Consider the following 15,949-nt stretch of genomic DNA (forward strand, 5'->3'; position numbering starts at 1 on the left):
CTCTAAATACCTTATGTAAGTGGAATCACCAAGCAGTCATATTTTGGCTCCTGAAACACCTATATCTTCTTCTGCATTCAAATCCTATCTATGAAGGTTTAGTTTATGTGTCTATTCGAAACACTCGGGTATATACATCCAGTAATCTCATTCCCCTTTGAAGTCTTGTTCCATTGCTAGCTTTACCATTTGATTGGCATTGGTTACGTGCTTCTTTGTAAAGTTAGCTCACTTTTCCCTTGTGTGTCTTCCCCAAAATGTTTCCAAAGATTCTTGAGGGAAATGGCCATGTATTTGTCCATCCTTACATATTAATACATTCTTGTAAGTTGGTGGCTTTCACGTTGTAGATATTCCAGAAGTACTTGTTGGTTTTCCTCCAACTATGAAAGATAACTAAAGATTGGGAAGCAGATTGGAGTACCAACTAGTAGAAACAGCATTCGGATAGTGATCTGGCATTGAATTGAAGATAACTTTGGTTTTGGATATGTAGAGCTATGGAGCTGGGCCTTAGATTCTCAAAACCAGAGTGCACATGAGGAAAGAAGCATGGAACTGTTTGTTGAAGCCATGAAAATGGTATGAAAGTATACACAAAGAACAGAGGCTTAGGAGCATCCACAGAAGGAGGAGGGAGGAGAACTATTGGAGAGGGTAGGTGTAAGAGGATAAGGAAGGTATATAGAGTGTCATGGAAGCTGAGGAAGTGGACAGTGTCGGCACCCACGATGGATCTGATGTGGAATGATGTATTTCATCACCTTGGGATATTGGTGGACTTGGACTTGAGATCTCACTTTACTGTGTTTCATCTTCCTGAAGTATGGGGCCCAAAAGTGATTCTAACCCCAAGGCTGGCTCTGTAAATAACCTTGTTTTTCTATAGAACTTCCTGGTTTGGGGAGATGTGGGCTAGTTCAGTTAATGAAAGATCAAATGTTGAACATGTAACTGTATAATTTATGTTAATGTAAAACTCTGCTGTTTACAAAGCATTTTCATATATGTTATTCTGTTTTCACAGCATCTCCTCCATTTTATGGATGAGAAAATTGTATGTGAAAGTACTCGGTAAAATTTATGTAAATTATGGTGAAAATTTTGATAGTGGTGGTTTTGTTGCTACCACTAATAACTACTTTGTAATTTATTTTGAACTTTTGACCAAGTAATTTCGAAGTGTTAAATGGCCAAATAATTTCGTGCTGTTTGCAAATATTAAAACATTGGTCACCAGTTTGGCATTTTAAAACTAAAGTTGCAGAGTTGTCTTTTTTTCTTTTTCTAAAGTTCTATTAATTAAAAAAACTTAAAAAGTTTCAAGGATTACTAATATATTTGCCTTTTCGTGGAAGTGTAACAGTTGGAGCTTTACATGAATTACATAGTTTTGTTTGTTTATTCTTTAACCTGTTAATTATCAAAATTCGAAGAGGAAGCCTGATGTGAAAAGAGCATTGTCTTTCAAATCAGACAGAGCTTGATTACTAGCACTTTCACTGGAAGGAAATCCTGCATGTGAGTCTTTGGCAAGTTACTTAACTCTAAGAACTTCTATTTCCTCATCAGTAAAATGGCAAAGGTAATACAGGTTCGCTATCCCTTATCCAAAATCCTTGGGGCTAATTCAGAATTCTGGGAATTTTTAGAAGAGTAACACCCGGGTAGGGTTTGGGGCCCCCGGCTTATAATCAAACACCTTAATATCAAATATGAATATGCTTACTAAGTGGAATAAATAAAGGTTATAAATAGCCTCACATCAGTTTAAGTCGAATTTTTCCACCAAACGAGTTCAGGTTAGGTGAGGTTTTGTCTCCAAATAAGTTACCAAAAAACTTTCGGTTTTCAGAGCTTTATGGATATCGGAATTTCGGATAAGGGATTATGGACCTGTACTTCCCTTATAGGGTTGTTATGAAGATTTAAACAAGATAAGCCGAAAGCACATTACACAATGCTGGGTAGGTACTCAATAATACTAACTTTTTTTTCTTGGAGATATTAGAAGTTTTTGTTTGCTTGCTTTTTAATTTATAATTATAAATCTCAGGTTCTCATCTTTTTCTGAAAGGAGCTATTTTGATTTCCCTTAAATCACATAATGGGATCTGAGAGGGGCTAGAGGCCAAGTCTTGAGAATGCAAGAAATGGGATGAGAATGAAAGCAAGAGGTGAGGCTTAGGCTGGGCGTTAGCAACCAGTCTGGATTTCCACCAGGTAACTTTTCAAGGTGATGGTAGATTGAACTTTGCTGGTTGGGGAATCATGCTCTCAGTTCTCTAGAGCCTTAAGAGGAGAGCTTGTGACCCTCTTGTCACTGATTCTTTGTTTTTCCACAGAGTGATAGAAGGAAGTCAAGGCACCATTATGACTCAGATGAGAAATCGGAAACAAGAGAAAATGGTGTTGCAGATAACTTGGATGGTCCCAAGCCCAAAAAAGCTAAACTGAAAGAGAAGCTAAATGGAGACACTGAAGAAGGATGTAATAATAGACTTTCAGATGAATTTTCTAAATCTCATAAGTCAAGAAGGAAAGATCTGTCAAATGGAGATATTGATGAATATGAAAAAAAATCAAAGCGAGTGTCATCCTTAGATAGTTCTACTCCTAAATCAAGCGATAATAAACTAGAGGAGGTATGAATACTTTTTGTTATGCATTTGGCATTATCCCTGAAATATAGGCTAATTGGATTTTTAGGCTAATTAGAATTGATTCCATAATGATTTCATAATGATTCCATAGTGTCTGGTGCCCTCAGTTGGACAGTAAAGTCTATACAGCTAAAACCTGATGAGCCCTTTTTCCTTTGTCCCTTGTTTTTGTCATTGTGTTGCCTTTTTCTTTGAGTGGAGATTGGGGGGATGGTCAAATGTGAACCTTTCCTGTACAGTTGGGTTCCTAAATAGTTTTTCCAAATTGCTTATTGATGGTCACCTACTTGGATTTCTTATGGTTATTTCAGTCCCTACCAGTCCTCATGAATTGACATCTGACTTCCTGAAAAAAGATACATAAAGCCTCTTGACTTTGTGTATTTTGCCTTCTGTTTTTTCAGCTTCTGTAACAATACCAATTCTAAATGTTATTTAGATTGTAATTCAGTCTTAAAGCTGTTTGCATTTTTAAACAGAAATGAAACCTAAAAATGATCTGAAGAAGTCTGTTCTGGATAATAATTTTTTGGGAGGTGTAGAAAATATACTTCGTATAGAATTTGCATTGCTGTACCCATGGCTTTTGCCCATACCTGTTAGAGTATTTTCTTGCACAGAATTTATTCGATTTGTTCTTGCGATTTTCCTCTAGCAGAGTTCATAGATTTGTCTAGGTATCATAAATTGTTAGTAACTCAGGTCCTCTGAAAAACAACACTGATAGTCTTAATAATTCTTGGTAATTAATAGTTCTTTATATTTTAAAAATCTGATGGTTGCCAGTACATCTGAGCCTAATTTAATGTGTAATCTTCGCAGAGCTTTGGGAAAGCATGTTGAATTTTTGCTTTAAAATATGGTATTTTTTTATTTGTGAATTTGATATTTGTCAGGAAGCACATATGTTAGAAAGTTGACTGACCTAAATAAGGCCCTACAAATTTGTCTTGCTAGTAGCAGAAGTACAGTTGCTTTTTCTTTATTGGGATTTTACCCGGTACAGTGCTCTGTATTATAAGAGGCTTGGTTGTTTATTATTTTTTTAGATCGCAGTTAGGTTCAGTAATTCTATTTCTAGGCATTTATCCTCCTAAGAAGATACTCATGAGTTGTGCAGGGATGTATGAAACTCTTATTACAGTATTGTTGATACTAGCAAAAAATATATGCATTCTAAATGTCTTATAGTAGACAGTTGGTTTTAGGAAATATGCTATATCTATGCAATAGATGACATCAATCCTAAAGGTTGTAGAAGAATGTTGAAAAGGTATTCAAGGGGTGCCTGGCTGGCTCAGTCAGTAGAGCATGCAATTCTTGATCTCAGGCTCATGAATTCAACCCCCACATTGGGCATGGAACAAAAAAATAAAAAATAAAAAGTTATTAAAAGGTATTCAATGTATCCTATTAAATGAAAAAAAATTACAAAACAGTATATACAGTATTTTTATTTAAAAACATTTAGGGGTGCCTGACTGGCTCAGTTGATAGAGCATGTGACTTAATCTCAGGATTGTGAGTTTGAGCCCCACATTGGATGTAGAGTCTACTTAAAAATAAATAAATAAATAGATAAATAGATAAAATTTATTTGTGCATAGATTGAGGTTTGGAGGAGTGTTTGTTTCAAATGTGGCTTTAGCTGACTGGATTATAGTTTTATTTCTGTTTATATGTGGCTTCTATAATGAAAATGTATTACTTTTGTAATAAAATTATTTTCTTTTAATCTTAAAAAGATAATAGCCTTGAGGTTTGCTTAAATGGCTTACAATTTCAGTTTGATATTATGTCTTTTATCTAGTTCTCTGTTCGAAACCGCTATTGTGTATGGTTCTGGAACTACTTTCTTTAAACATAGCAATAATAAAGTTAACAGGTAGTTATATTGTCTTTGTTCTATATACACATTGATTAGTACATAAAGTTTTCAATAGATGTTAAATGATTATGTCATGTTAACCTGTGTATGTGTTAAAGAAATTTTCAAGCTTACAGGAACTTTTCTTTGTTTTCGTGACCTAAAACATGCTTTTTAGAGCCATAGAACAACTTTTTTTTTTAACACTTATTTTTAGAAACAATTTACTTTCCTCCTTGTGTAATTTTTTTTTTTAGGGTGGTTTATAGTCTTCTCTTAGACCTTGTAATTAATAGTCTCTATCTGTGAGTATGACTTAGATGATCAAATAGCTCTTCTGTAATGTCTGAATCAAATGGAAATATATTTTGGCTTATGTAGTAGATGTATTTCCAAAGGGAGTTTTATTTGTGAGTTAATCATTTTAAAATGTCCTGTGGGAGGGGCATCTCGGTGGCTCAGTTTGTTAAGCGTCCAACTCTTGATTTCCACTCAGGTTGTGATCTCATGGGTTATGAGATTAAGCCCAGTGGGTGGGCTTCACGCTGGTCATGGAGCCTGCTTAAGATTCTTTCTTTCCCTCTGCCCCATCCCTCCCACTCCTCCTCTCTAAAAAAAATGAAAAAAGAAAAAAAAATTAAATGTATTGTGGGAAAATGTATTGTGTAAACTTGTTAGTTGAAGGGATACTTTTGAAATTAAAAGGATTTTCCACTAACTTATCATGTAAGTTAATCTATACAATTTTTGCAAATACTAACTAAAGTTGTTTTGTTAGCTTATTCAGTAAAACCAAAAACGATAAGTGAGTAAGATTCTAAATACCTAGTTGAATATGAACTATATCAGTTAGTACTTTGGTTTCATTTTGGCAGACCCTAACACGTGAACAGAAAGAAGGAGCCTTCTCCAATTTCCCTATTTCTGAAGAGACAATAAAGCTTCTAAAAGGTACTATGAATTTTAATGGATATATAACTGAAAAATCTACAACTAGATTTTATAAAAAATCTGCCTCTTCTGACCAAAAGGAGAATTTAGAAAGCATAAGAGAAATAGCTGTTCTTTAATTGCAGTTATTTCTATGTCATCCTTTTTGATACTCTAACTGGTTTTTAACTTTAAATAATTTTATGTATTTGTCAAAAGTGTCAGATCGATTTTTTAAAAATTCCTCTTTGCAGTAGGAATAACTGTAAATGTCAGTAGGTGGTGTATTTTTAGGCTGACATTGAGGAATATAGATTTTCATTTTCAAATAAAAATATTTTTTCCTTAAGCTAGTCTTAAATATATTTTAATGGAATCTCATTTTACAGGTCGAGGGGTATCCTATCTTTTTCCTATTCAAGTTAAGACCTTTGGTCCTGTTTATGAAGGAAAAGATTTAATTGCTCAAGCACGGACAGGAACAGGAAAGACATTTTCTTTTGCCATCCCCTTGATTGAAAGACTCCAAAGAAATCAAGAGACAATTAAAAAAAGCCGCTCACCAAAGGTAACCAGTGAAAGGTTTAAACATTACGCTAATGGAAAGGGAAGGAAAGAATATACTGCTCTTAAGTTCAAGTCCCGCCAAGATAGAAAAGTTAGCTCTGTGGCATAAAGTAAAAAATTTAGATCCTAAAACAATAATTAATTGACTTTTAACATAAATCTCAAGTGAAGTTGAGTGAAGTAGTTATTGCATATGAATGTAATGTGTATGGATTCATAGATGTCTTTGACAAGTGTATGTTATGAAGCCAGCATGTCTAATTTTAGGTATATTTATAGTGAGTATATGTAGTGACCTTCTCTTCTTTTTTTTCAGTCTTGATCTTTGCTTTTAAACAATGAATTTGCTAAAGAGGTATTCATTTATTTAATTATTCAGTTAATATCTATTTCACTGGTAGGCTTTTTAAGAAGAGATTATAGAAATGATTTTGCTAGTCCCTATGTTATTGGAATATTGGAAGTCTGCCTTAATTGTAGTAGAGAAAAGAGAAGACCGTGAAATTTTAGCCTAAAATTTGATGTTTTCAGAACCTGTATTCTCTTTAGGGTTAATAAGAGTGAAGAAGGAAAAAAATGAGTATCATAATTTGAACAGATATATGACAAAAACTTATTTGTTCTTTGAGACTTCTAAATAGTATTGCAATATTTAAGTAAATTCACATATATTAATATAATTAAGTCATGGTGGTCTTGGATCAGGTTGGCCAACAGGAAAAACCTTTTTTTAGAGAGCTTTGTTTCTTAGGTGAAATTAGGAAAGATTGCAAGTAATAGAAGAAGTAGGACAAGATTCCAACACTGCCTTAAAAAGCTTTTATTCTAGAAGGACATAATTGGAGATTTGAGCTCCACCGTTTCTAGCTGTTTGAACTTGGGCAAAACTCTTAACTTAGCTCTAAGACCTGGGTTCTTCATCTGTAAAATTAGGATAATAATGCCACTTCATAGGGTTTTTGTGAGGATTGAATTATGTAATTCATGTAAAGCACTGGTTGTGTGCCAGGCACTGTTTGAAGCATAAGGAATACAGTAACTTAAATTGATATAAATCCCTGCTACCCTGGAGCTAAATATTTTAGTGGGTGAGACAGACAATAAACATTTAAATAAGTAAAACATAAATATTTTACATGACTTAAGTGACTGAGGAGAAACAGTTAAGGGAGGAGTGAAGCATAGGAAAAGAGGGTTAAGAACCTCATTGAGAAAGTGAGTTTTGAAAAGAGACCTGAAGGACGAGGGGAGAGTATTATAAGTTACTATTCTTGTTGTCATTTGTACTGTCTTTATTTTTTAAATTAATTTATGTGTGTGTGTGCTCTGTCTTTAAATACTATGACTTTAATGTTGAGATTCCTAGTTTTTAAATGTACCTTAAGAAAAAATATCCTCAGTTTGAATTTAGATGTCTTTAGAGAAGTATCTTTTTATTTTTTAACCCTCTTGCTTAGGTTCTTGTTTTGGCTCCTACAAGGGAACTGGCAAACCAAGTAGCCAAAGACTTCAAAGATATCACTAGGAAACTCAGTGTGGCATGTTTTTATGGTGGGACATCCTATCAAAGCCAAAGTGAGTAGATATGTGTGGTAGTAGTGCAAAGATCTATTTGGTACTTAAATCTGAAGAAATGTGAGAACACATACTTGATTCTTACATATTACTGCAATTTCTCTCCTCTCACAGTTAATCATATTCGAAATGGTATTGACATCTTGGTCGGGACTCCTGGTCGTATCAAAGACCATCTGCAGAGCGGCCGGTTAGATCTTTCTAAACTGCGCCATGTTGTGCTTGACGAAGTGGATCAAATGTTAGATTTAGGTTTTGCTGAACAAGTCGAAGATATTATCCATGAATCCTACAAAACTGGTATATCCTAATTAAAAATAAACACATTAGCCATGCTTCTTATATTTAAAAGTTACGGATTTTTAATTTCATAATTATTATTACATCATCCCTAGTGTTCTAACAAAAGTTACTTGGTATCTGCTCTCTTTCCACACAACAAAGTACAATGGCGTCCTTTAACTCTGTGTTACCTTCCTATGCTTTCTTTCATGTATTTTTTTTGTAGGCAGTAGTTAGATTTATGAACTCATTGTACTGATTTCTTTGCTCATTGTCCCTTCTTAAATTCTCACCTTTCCTCAGGGCTCAGTTTTCTTGATATTTTCCCCCAGTTTTGAAAGTTGACTGTTCTAATAATAGTAATGAAGTTTGTATATTCAAAATGTACCCAAATTTTGAATTTTTTATGATTTCTTTGAAATTTGTGGAGGGGGATTTTCAAGAGCTGACTACATCATGGATATTAAGAAAGCATTTGATTTCTTTTTGTTTATTTAAGATTCTGAAGACAATCCTCAGACTTTACTTTTTTCTGCAACTTGCCCACAGTGGGTGTACAAAGTTGCAAAAAAATACATGAAATCCAGATATGAACAAGTTGACCTTGTTGGAAAAATGACTCAAAAGGCTGCAACTACTGTGGAAGTAAGTAGCTTTCTGGCATGATAGATTATAGCTTTTATTGGTATTTGAAATTTGTTGAAGCTAAACTTAAGTTTTGGGAACCAGTTCAGACCAAATCTATTTTTCTTCTTTTCCTTTTCCTTCTATTCTTCCAGATTGATTAATTGATTAATTAAGTTATTTCTTAGAGAGAGTGTGTGTACAAGCAGGGGGAGTGGCAGGCAGAGTGGCAGTTAGGGAGCCTGATGCGAGACTTGATACCAGGATTCTTGGGATCATGACCTGAGCTGAAGACAAGACGCTTAACTGACTGAGATACCCAGGAATCCCCAAGTCTTTTCTTTTTTTGCCTTTAGTCAATGAGATACACAGGTATCTCATCTGTGGTCTGAGATTGAGGAGTAGAATAGAATAAATTGGAGGAGAAAAGTATGTTAGCAGACAAGTCCAAGCAAGTGATATACAAGCAGCTGTAGAGAGAAGCTTAAAGTGTGTAGAAAATGACAAAGGGGGCAGTTTAGATCAATTTGAAGAGAAGAGCACTGGGAGGTTTAATGTGTTAAAACTTAGCTGAAGGGGTGCTTGGGTGGCTTAGTGGGTTAAGCCTCTGCCTTTGGCTCAGGTCGTGATCCCAGGGTCCTGGGATCAAGCCCCGCATCGGGCTCTCTGCTCGGCAGGGAACCTGCTTCCCCCTCGCTCTGCCTGCCTCTCTGCCTGCTTGTGATCTCTGTCAAATACATAAATAAAATATTTTTAAAAAGTTAAAAAAGGGACACCTGGGTGGCTCAGTTGGTTAAGCAGCTGCCTTCGGCTCAGGTCATGATCCCAGGGTCCTGGGATCGAGTCCCACATCGGGCTCCTTGCTTGGCAGGGAGCCTGCTTCTCCCTCTGCCTCTGCCTGCCACTTTGTCTGCCTGTGCTCGCTTGCTCTCTCTCTGTCTCTTACAAATAAATACATAAAATCTTTAAAAAAAAAAAAAGTAAAAAAAAAAAAACTTAGGTGAAAAGGTTAGATCTCCATCCCATACCCTATACCAAAAAAATTCTCAAAAGAATTTATTTGGGGGCCACCTGGGTGGCTCAGTTGGTTAAGCGACTGCCTTTGGCTCAGGTCATGATCCCAGAGTCCCAGGATCAAGTCCTATATCGAGCTCCCAGCTCCACTGGGGAGTCTGCTTCTCCTGTGACCTTCTCCTGTTTCATGCTATCTCCCACTGTCTCTCTCTTTAAAATAAATAAATAAAATCTTTTAAAAAGTTTGAATCTTTAAAAAAGTTTATTTTTTTATGTAAGAAAATAAACTTTTTTAAAGATTTAAGAGACCGGGAGAAAGGGCATACTCATGGGATGGGGGGAAGGAGCAGAGGAAGAAAGAGTCACAAACTGACTCTGTGCTGAGCACCAAGCCTGAGGTGGGGCTTGATCCCAGGACTCTAAGATCGTGACCTGAGCCAAAGCTAAGTCAGACACTTAACCAACTGCACCACCCAGGTGCCCCCTCAATAGAATTTAAAAAAGTGAGCCATAGCGGTGCCTGGATGGCTCAGGCATTAACCATCTGCCTTCAGCTCAGGTCATGATCCTGTGTCCTGGAATTGAGCACCGCTTCGGGCTCCCTGCTCAGCAGAAGCCTGCTTCTCCCTTTCATTCTCCCCCTGCTTGTGTTCCCTCTCTCGTGTGCGCACGCGCTCTCTCTCTGTGTCAAATAAATAAATAAATTTTTAAAAAGTGAGCTATAAAATCATTTAAAGCAGATACAGATGAACAGTTATTTGATTTCAGGAAAGGGAAAGCTTTTCTAAACATAAAGTCAGAAGAAAATACCATAAAGGAAAAGGTGGATAATTTTCACTCTGTGAAAATTCAAACTAATAGTATATTTAAAAAAAAAAATTAAGGAGGGGGCGGGGTGCCTGCCTGGCTCAGAGAGTGTGACTTGATCTCAGGGTCATGAGTACGAGTACCGTGTTGGATATAGAACTTACTTAAAAAGAAAGAAAAGGGAAAAGGGAATGGAATGGAATGGAATATAAGTAATATGCATTTATGACAGGTACCGTATAGGTCACTTTCCATTTAATAGATATGCGTGTATGTGTTACGTGTATGTAAATAAAAATGGTCTAAATAAGCAATAGTATAATGTATAAATACAATGGAATTGTTAAAAAGAATGAATGTGGGAGTGCCTAGGTGGCGCAGTGAGTTAAACATCTGCCTTTAGCTCAGGTTACAATACTGGGTATCCTGGAATAGAGCCCTGCATTGGGCTCCCTGTTCAGTGGGGATCCTACTTCTCTCTCTCCCTCTACCACTCCCCCTGCTTAAGCTCGCTCTCTCTATGTCAAATAAATCTTAAAAAGAAAAGAGAATGAATTGAGTGGCAAAATCTAAATTACAAAATGATACGTATAGAATTATAATATATATATGTGTGTGTGTGTATATATATATATATAGAGAGAGAGAGAGATCATGACCTGAGCCAAAGCTCAGACGCTTAACCAACTAAGCCACCCAGGTGCCCCTAGAATTATGTTATATTTTCCAAAAAATATATTAATGCTAAATGGATTTTTCAGATATTTATGTTAAATGTATAAAGATAACATCAAACTGCTAGTAATAATTAGTTCCTGGAAAAGAGGACTTTAACAGTATGGAATAGTCAAAGGAAGCTTTCTTTTGTATTTTATAGTGGCTGAAAATTTTGTAAGGGTAGAATATATCAGTGAAAAAAATTTATTAAGGATGTTTTCAAACATACACAGAAATTGAATATTATAAGGGACCTGATATACCCATCACCAGGCTTTAATGATCTTTTCTAAACCCCCATACCTTCATTCCTACCTTTGAAGCAATCCAGTCATCATTTCATTTTCACGTAATTGTATATATTTTTTAAAGGATAAGTATTTTCTTGGGCCACCTGTGTGGCTCACTTAAGCGTCTGCCTTCGGCTTAGGTCATGATCCCAGTGTCCTGGGATTGAGCCCACATGGGGCTCCCTACTCAGCCGTGAATCTGCTTCTCCCTTCCCCTCTGCGATCTCTTTCACTTTCGCTCTCTCAAGTAAATAAATAAAATTTTAAAAAAATAAATAAAGTATAAGTATTCTTTAAAAAACAAAGCAGAGGGGCTCCTGGGTAGCTCAGTGGCTTAACGCCTCTGCCTTCGCCTCAGGTTGTGATTCCAGGGTCCTGGGATTGAGCTCCGCATCAGGCTCTCTGCTCATCAGGGAGCCTGCTTCCCTCTCTGTCTCTGCCTGCCTCTCTGCCTACTTGTGATCTCTGTCCATCGAATAAATAAATAAAAAATCTTTAAAAAAACAGTAATTTGTCAAAAAAAAAAAAAAAAAAACACCCCAAAGCAAAAACCACAGTTATCACAGTAGGAAAAAACCCAGTGGTTCTTTAGTATTATGAAATATCTAGTATCCACATTACCCTAGTGGTTTGTTTGTTTTTTTAGTAGTTTCAATCTGGATCCAAATAAGATCTTTAAATTGCCACTGGTCTGGGGTGCTTGGGTGGCTCAGTTGGTTTAAGTGACCAACTCTTTTTTTTCTCTTTAAAGATTTTATTTTTTTATTTGACAGTAGGCAGAGCAGCAGGCAGGGAGAGAGGGGGAATTCCTGCTGAGCAGAAAACCCAGTGCAGGGCTCAATCCCAGGACCCTGAGATCATGACCTGAGTGGCAGGCAGAGGCCTAAAGCACTGAGCCACCCAGGCGCCCCATAAGGGACCAACTCTTGATTTCAACTGAGGTCTTGATCTCAGGGTTATGACTTCAAGCCGTGCCTGCTTAAAAAAATAAATTGCCACTGGTTTATGTTTCTCTTAAATCTTTTTATTTAATTTTTTATTTTTAAAAGATTTATTTATTTATTTATTTTTATTTATTTGACAGAGATCACAAGTAGGCAGAGAGGCAGGCAGAGAGAGAGAGGAGAAAGCAGGCTCCCTGCGGAGTGGAGAGCCTGACATGGGGCTCGATCCTAGGACCTTGGGATCATGACCTGAGCCGAAGGCAGAGGCTTTAACCCACTGAGCCACCCAGGCGCCCCTCTTTTTTTTTTTTTTTTTTTTAAAGATTTTATTTATTTGACAGAGACAGAGGTCACAAGTATGTAGAGAGGCAGGCAGAGAGAGAGGAGGAAGCAGGCTTCCCCAATGTGGGGCTTGCTCCCAGGACCCTGAGACCATGACCTGAACTGAAGGCAGAGGCCTCAACCCACTGAGCCACGCAGGCGCCCCTCTTAAATCTTTTATATGTACATTTTCCTCTGTCTCTTTTTTCTTCTAATTGTTTGGTTAAAAGGAAATGATTATTTTTCAAATGATGAATTTCCCACAGTCTCAATTTTGCTGATTTGTAGTCCTAAGGTGTTCTTTAATGTGTTTCTCCACCTTCATTTTCCTGTGAATTGATGATTAGATTGTAAGGCTTGCAGATTTAGATTCTTGGTTTCTTTTGAGAATGGGAAGAAGCAAGACACTGTCATAGGTGGTACAAATGATTCTTTGTGTTCTTCTTTGTTCTTTTCTGTTTTCCAGGTGCTCTGTAATTAATATATTACATTTTAAAAACAATTTTTTGAGATATATGTTAAAATGCACAGATTTAGGATATACACCAGTTTTCCCCCACATTATTAAGTTTTATTTATTATTATTTTTAAAATTCTTTATTTAAAATAAATTTAATTAACATATACTGTATTATTAGTTTTGGGGATAGAATTTAGAGATTCAGGAGTTGCATATCATACCCAGCGCTCATTATATCAAGTGCCCTCTTTAAAGCCCGATCTTTCTCCCCAACATTGTTTTAAAGATTTTATTATTTTTAAAACTTTTTTATTTTTATTTTATTTTATTATTTTTTAAAGATTTTATTTTGTTATTTGTCAGAGACAAAGAATCTAAGGAGTGGGGGAGCAGCAGGCAGAGGGAAGAGTAGGGAGTCCGATGCAGGATTCAGTCTCAGGACTCCGGGATCATGACGTGAGCTGAGGACAGATGTTTAACCGACTAAGCAACCCAGGTGTCCAAAGTCAGGAGATTTTTACAGTGAACACTCATATAGCCATCAGCTAGCTCTACCATTAGTATTTTACTATATTTGTTTTATCATTTAGCTACTTATCCTTATATCCATCTTTTTTTTAATTCCTTTCATATTGCAGAAATGAGCATAGTTCCTCATAAGTACTTTAGCATGCATATTGTTAACTAGAGCTCAATATTTACAGATTTTTTAAGGCAAAATTAACATAAACTGTATAATATGTACAGTTGAGTGTCTGTACGTGCATGATATTGTGCAACCATAGCTTCTGTCCACTTCCAGAACACTTCATCACCCCAAAAGGAAACCCCGTATCCATGAAGCAGTTATTTCTTCCATTCTCCCTTTTTCCTAGCCCCTGGCATCACCAGTCTGCTTTCTGTCCCTAGGGACTTAACTATTTTGGTTACTTCATATAAATGTAATCCTATAATATGTGACCTTTTTGTGTTCGGCTTCTTTTAATTTGTATATTTTTGAGCTTCACATATTTACAGTTTTTAAAATACAAGATTTACATAACACATGTATCACCCAAACCCCTTACCATCATCCCAGAAATTTCCCTCATGCCCCTGCTCAGTCAAGTCCCCCATCCAGGGATAGCCACTGTTCTGACTTTTTTTCTCTTCTTTTTTTTTTTTTAAGTGGGTGTGGAGCCTACTTAAAAACCTGGGGCTTAAACTCATGACCCTGAGATTGAGACCAGAGCTGAGATCAAGAGTCAGCTGCTTATCTGACTGAGCCACCCAAGTGACCTTGTTCCGAGTTTTTTCTGCCGTAGATTAGTTTTGCCTGTTCTAGAACTGTTTTTTAACTAAAGACTTTATTTATTTATTTGACAGACAGAGATCACTGGTGGGGCAGGGGGGAAGCAGGCTCCCTGCTGAGCAGAGAGCCGGATGCGGGGCTTGATCCCAGAACCCTGAGATCATGACCTGAGCTGAAGGCAGAGGCTTAACCCACTGAGCCGCCCAGGCAACCCACCTAGAACTTGATATAAATGGAATCCTGTGTGTATTCTCTTCCTGTAAGGCTTCATTTACCTAGCATATGTTTTGACATTAATCCATATTGTTGCATATATCAATAGTTGATTGTTTTCTCTTTTTTTAGTTCCTTTTAATTATTGAATAGTATTACATTATATTAATATACAACAGTTTGTTTATCCTTTCACTTATTGATGGCCATTTGTATATTGTTTTTAAGTTGGGTTTGGGGAGAATTGTTTTACTCTATGCCAGAAAGGCCAATTCTTGAACAGATAGAAAAAATATTTACAAAATAAGTCTTTTTTCACTAATTTTTATGAAACAGATACTTGATATTTTCTTTCCTCAAAGCATTTGGCTATCCAGTGCCATTGGTCTCAAAGGCCAGCAGTTATTGGAGATGTCCTTCAAGTCTACAGTGGGTCTGAAGGGAGGGCTATTATTTTCTGTGAGACCAAAAAGAATGTAACTGAAATGGCCATGAATCCACATATAAAACAGGTAAGTATTTTATCATGCTTTCTCTAATTGAGTTTCTAGGATGATTGTTTGAGCAAAAATACTGTCCTTTGTGGACTAGTTTTGATAGTCTTTTTTTTTTTTTTCTTGGAGAGAGAGTTGGGCGGTGGGGAGAGAACATGGGTGTGGGGGCAGAGAGGGAGAGGGAGAAAGAGAATCCCAAGCACACTCTATGCCCAGCGTGAAGCCCTGAAAGGGGCTTGATCTCACAATCCTGAGATCATGACTTGAGCCAAATTCAAGAGTCACTTAACTGACTGAGCCACCCAGGCACCCCAAGATTGTTATTTTTAGAATTGAGTCTACTTCAGAAGGAAGTTATAGCCAGCCTGTCATGGTCTTTAAGTCAGAATGGAAGTCTTGCTCGTTTTCATGAGAAGGCTTTTTTAAGACTTTGCATAATGAGATCTTGAAAACACAAAGGTTGAAACAAAATGAGTTTCTATGTGTAAGAGGGGGTAATATTCACAAATATTTATTGAATGAATGGATCGGAATACTAAGTCCATGTCTTTTAACTTTTTTTTTTTTAAATATTTTATTTATTTATTTGACAGACAGCAAGAGAGGGAACACAAGCAGGGGGAGTTGGAGAGGGAGAAGCTGGCTTCCGCTGAGGCTTGATCCCAGGTTCCTGAGATCATACCTGAGCCAAAGGCAGATGCCTAATGACTGAGGCACCCAGGCACCTCTTCTTTTAACTTTTTATAGTAGAAAATTTTAAACATATGCAAAATTTTAAACATATAAAAGTTGACAGTCTAATGAACCCTGCATATTCATTCTCCAGCTGCAACAATTACCTTATTTTATCCACTGCCCACTGACTTCCTGCTCCTGAATTATTTTGATGC

The 15,949-nt window shown here is 36.6% G+C and overlaps 1 protein-coding gene across 3 annotated transcripts in view; it reads left to right on the forward strand.

Moving 5' to 3' along the window:
- The window catches only part of DDX50 (DExD-box helicase 50), a 37,440-nt gene that overhangs the window by 1,310 nt on the left and 20,181 nt on the right, over positions 1 to 15,949 (forward strand). Inside the window, exons 2-9 of one of the 3 annotated variants that reach the window (XM_032313691.1) lie at positions 1,914 to 1,967; positions 2,346 to 2,645; positions 5,406 to 5,481; positions 5,850 to 6,028; positions 7,485 to 7,602; positions 7,717 to 7,902; positions 8,384 to 8,529; positions 14,928 to 15,077. In XM_032313691.1, the coding sequence (XP_032169582.1) occupies positions 1,914 to 1,967; positions 2,346 to 2,645; positions 5,406 to 5,481; positions 5,850 to 6,028; positions 7,485 to 7,602; positions 7,717 to 7,902; positions 8,384 to 8,529; positions 14,928 to 15,077 (1,209 nt within the window). The remainder of the gene's footprint in view (positions 1 to 1,913; positions 1,968 to 2,345; positions 2,646 to 5,405; positions 5,482 to 5,849; positions 6,029 to 7,484; positions 7,603 to 7,716; positions 7,903 to 8,383; positions 8,530 to 14,927; positions 15,078 to 15,949) is intronic. The other 2 variants (XM_032313693.1, XM_032313692.1) reach the window with 2 other exon arrangements.

The sequence above is a fragment of the Mustela erminea genome, chromosome 14 (assembly GCF_009829155.1).
Source record: "Mustela erminea isolate mMusErm1 chromosome 14, mMusErm1.Pri, whole genome shotgun sequence".
Lineage (NCBI taxonomy): Eukaryota > Metazoa > Chordata > Mammalia > Carnivora > Mustelidae > Mustela > Mustela erminea.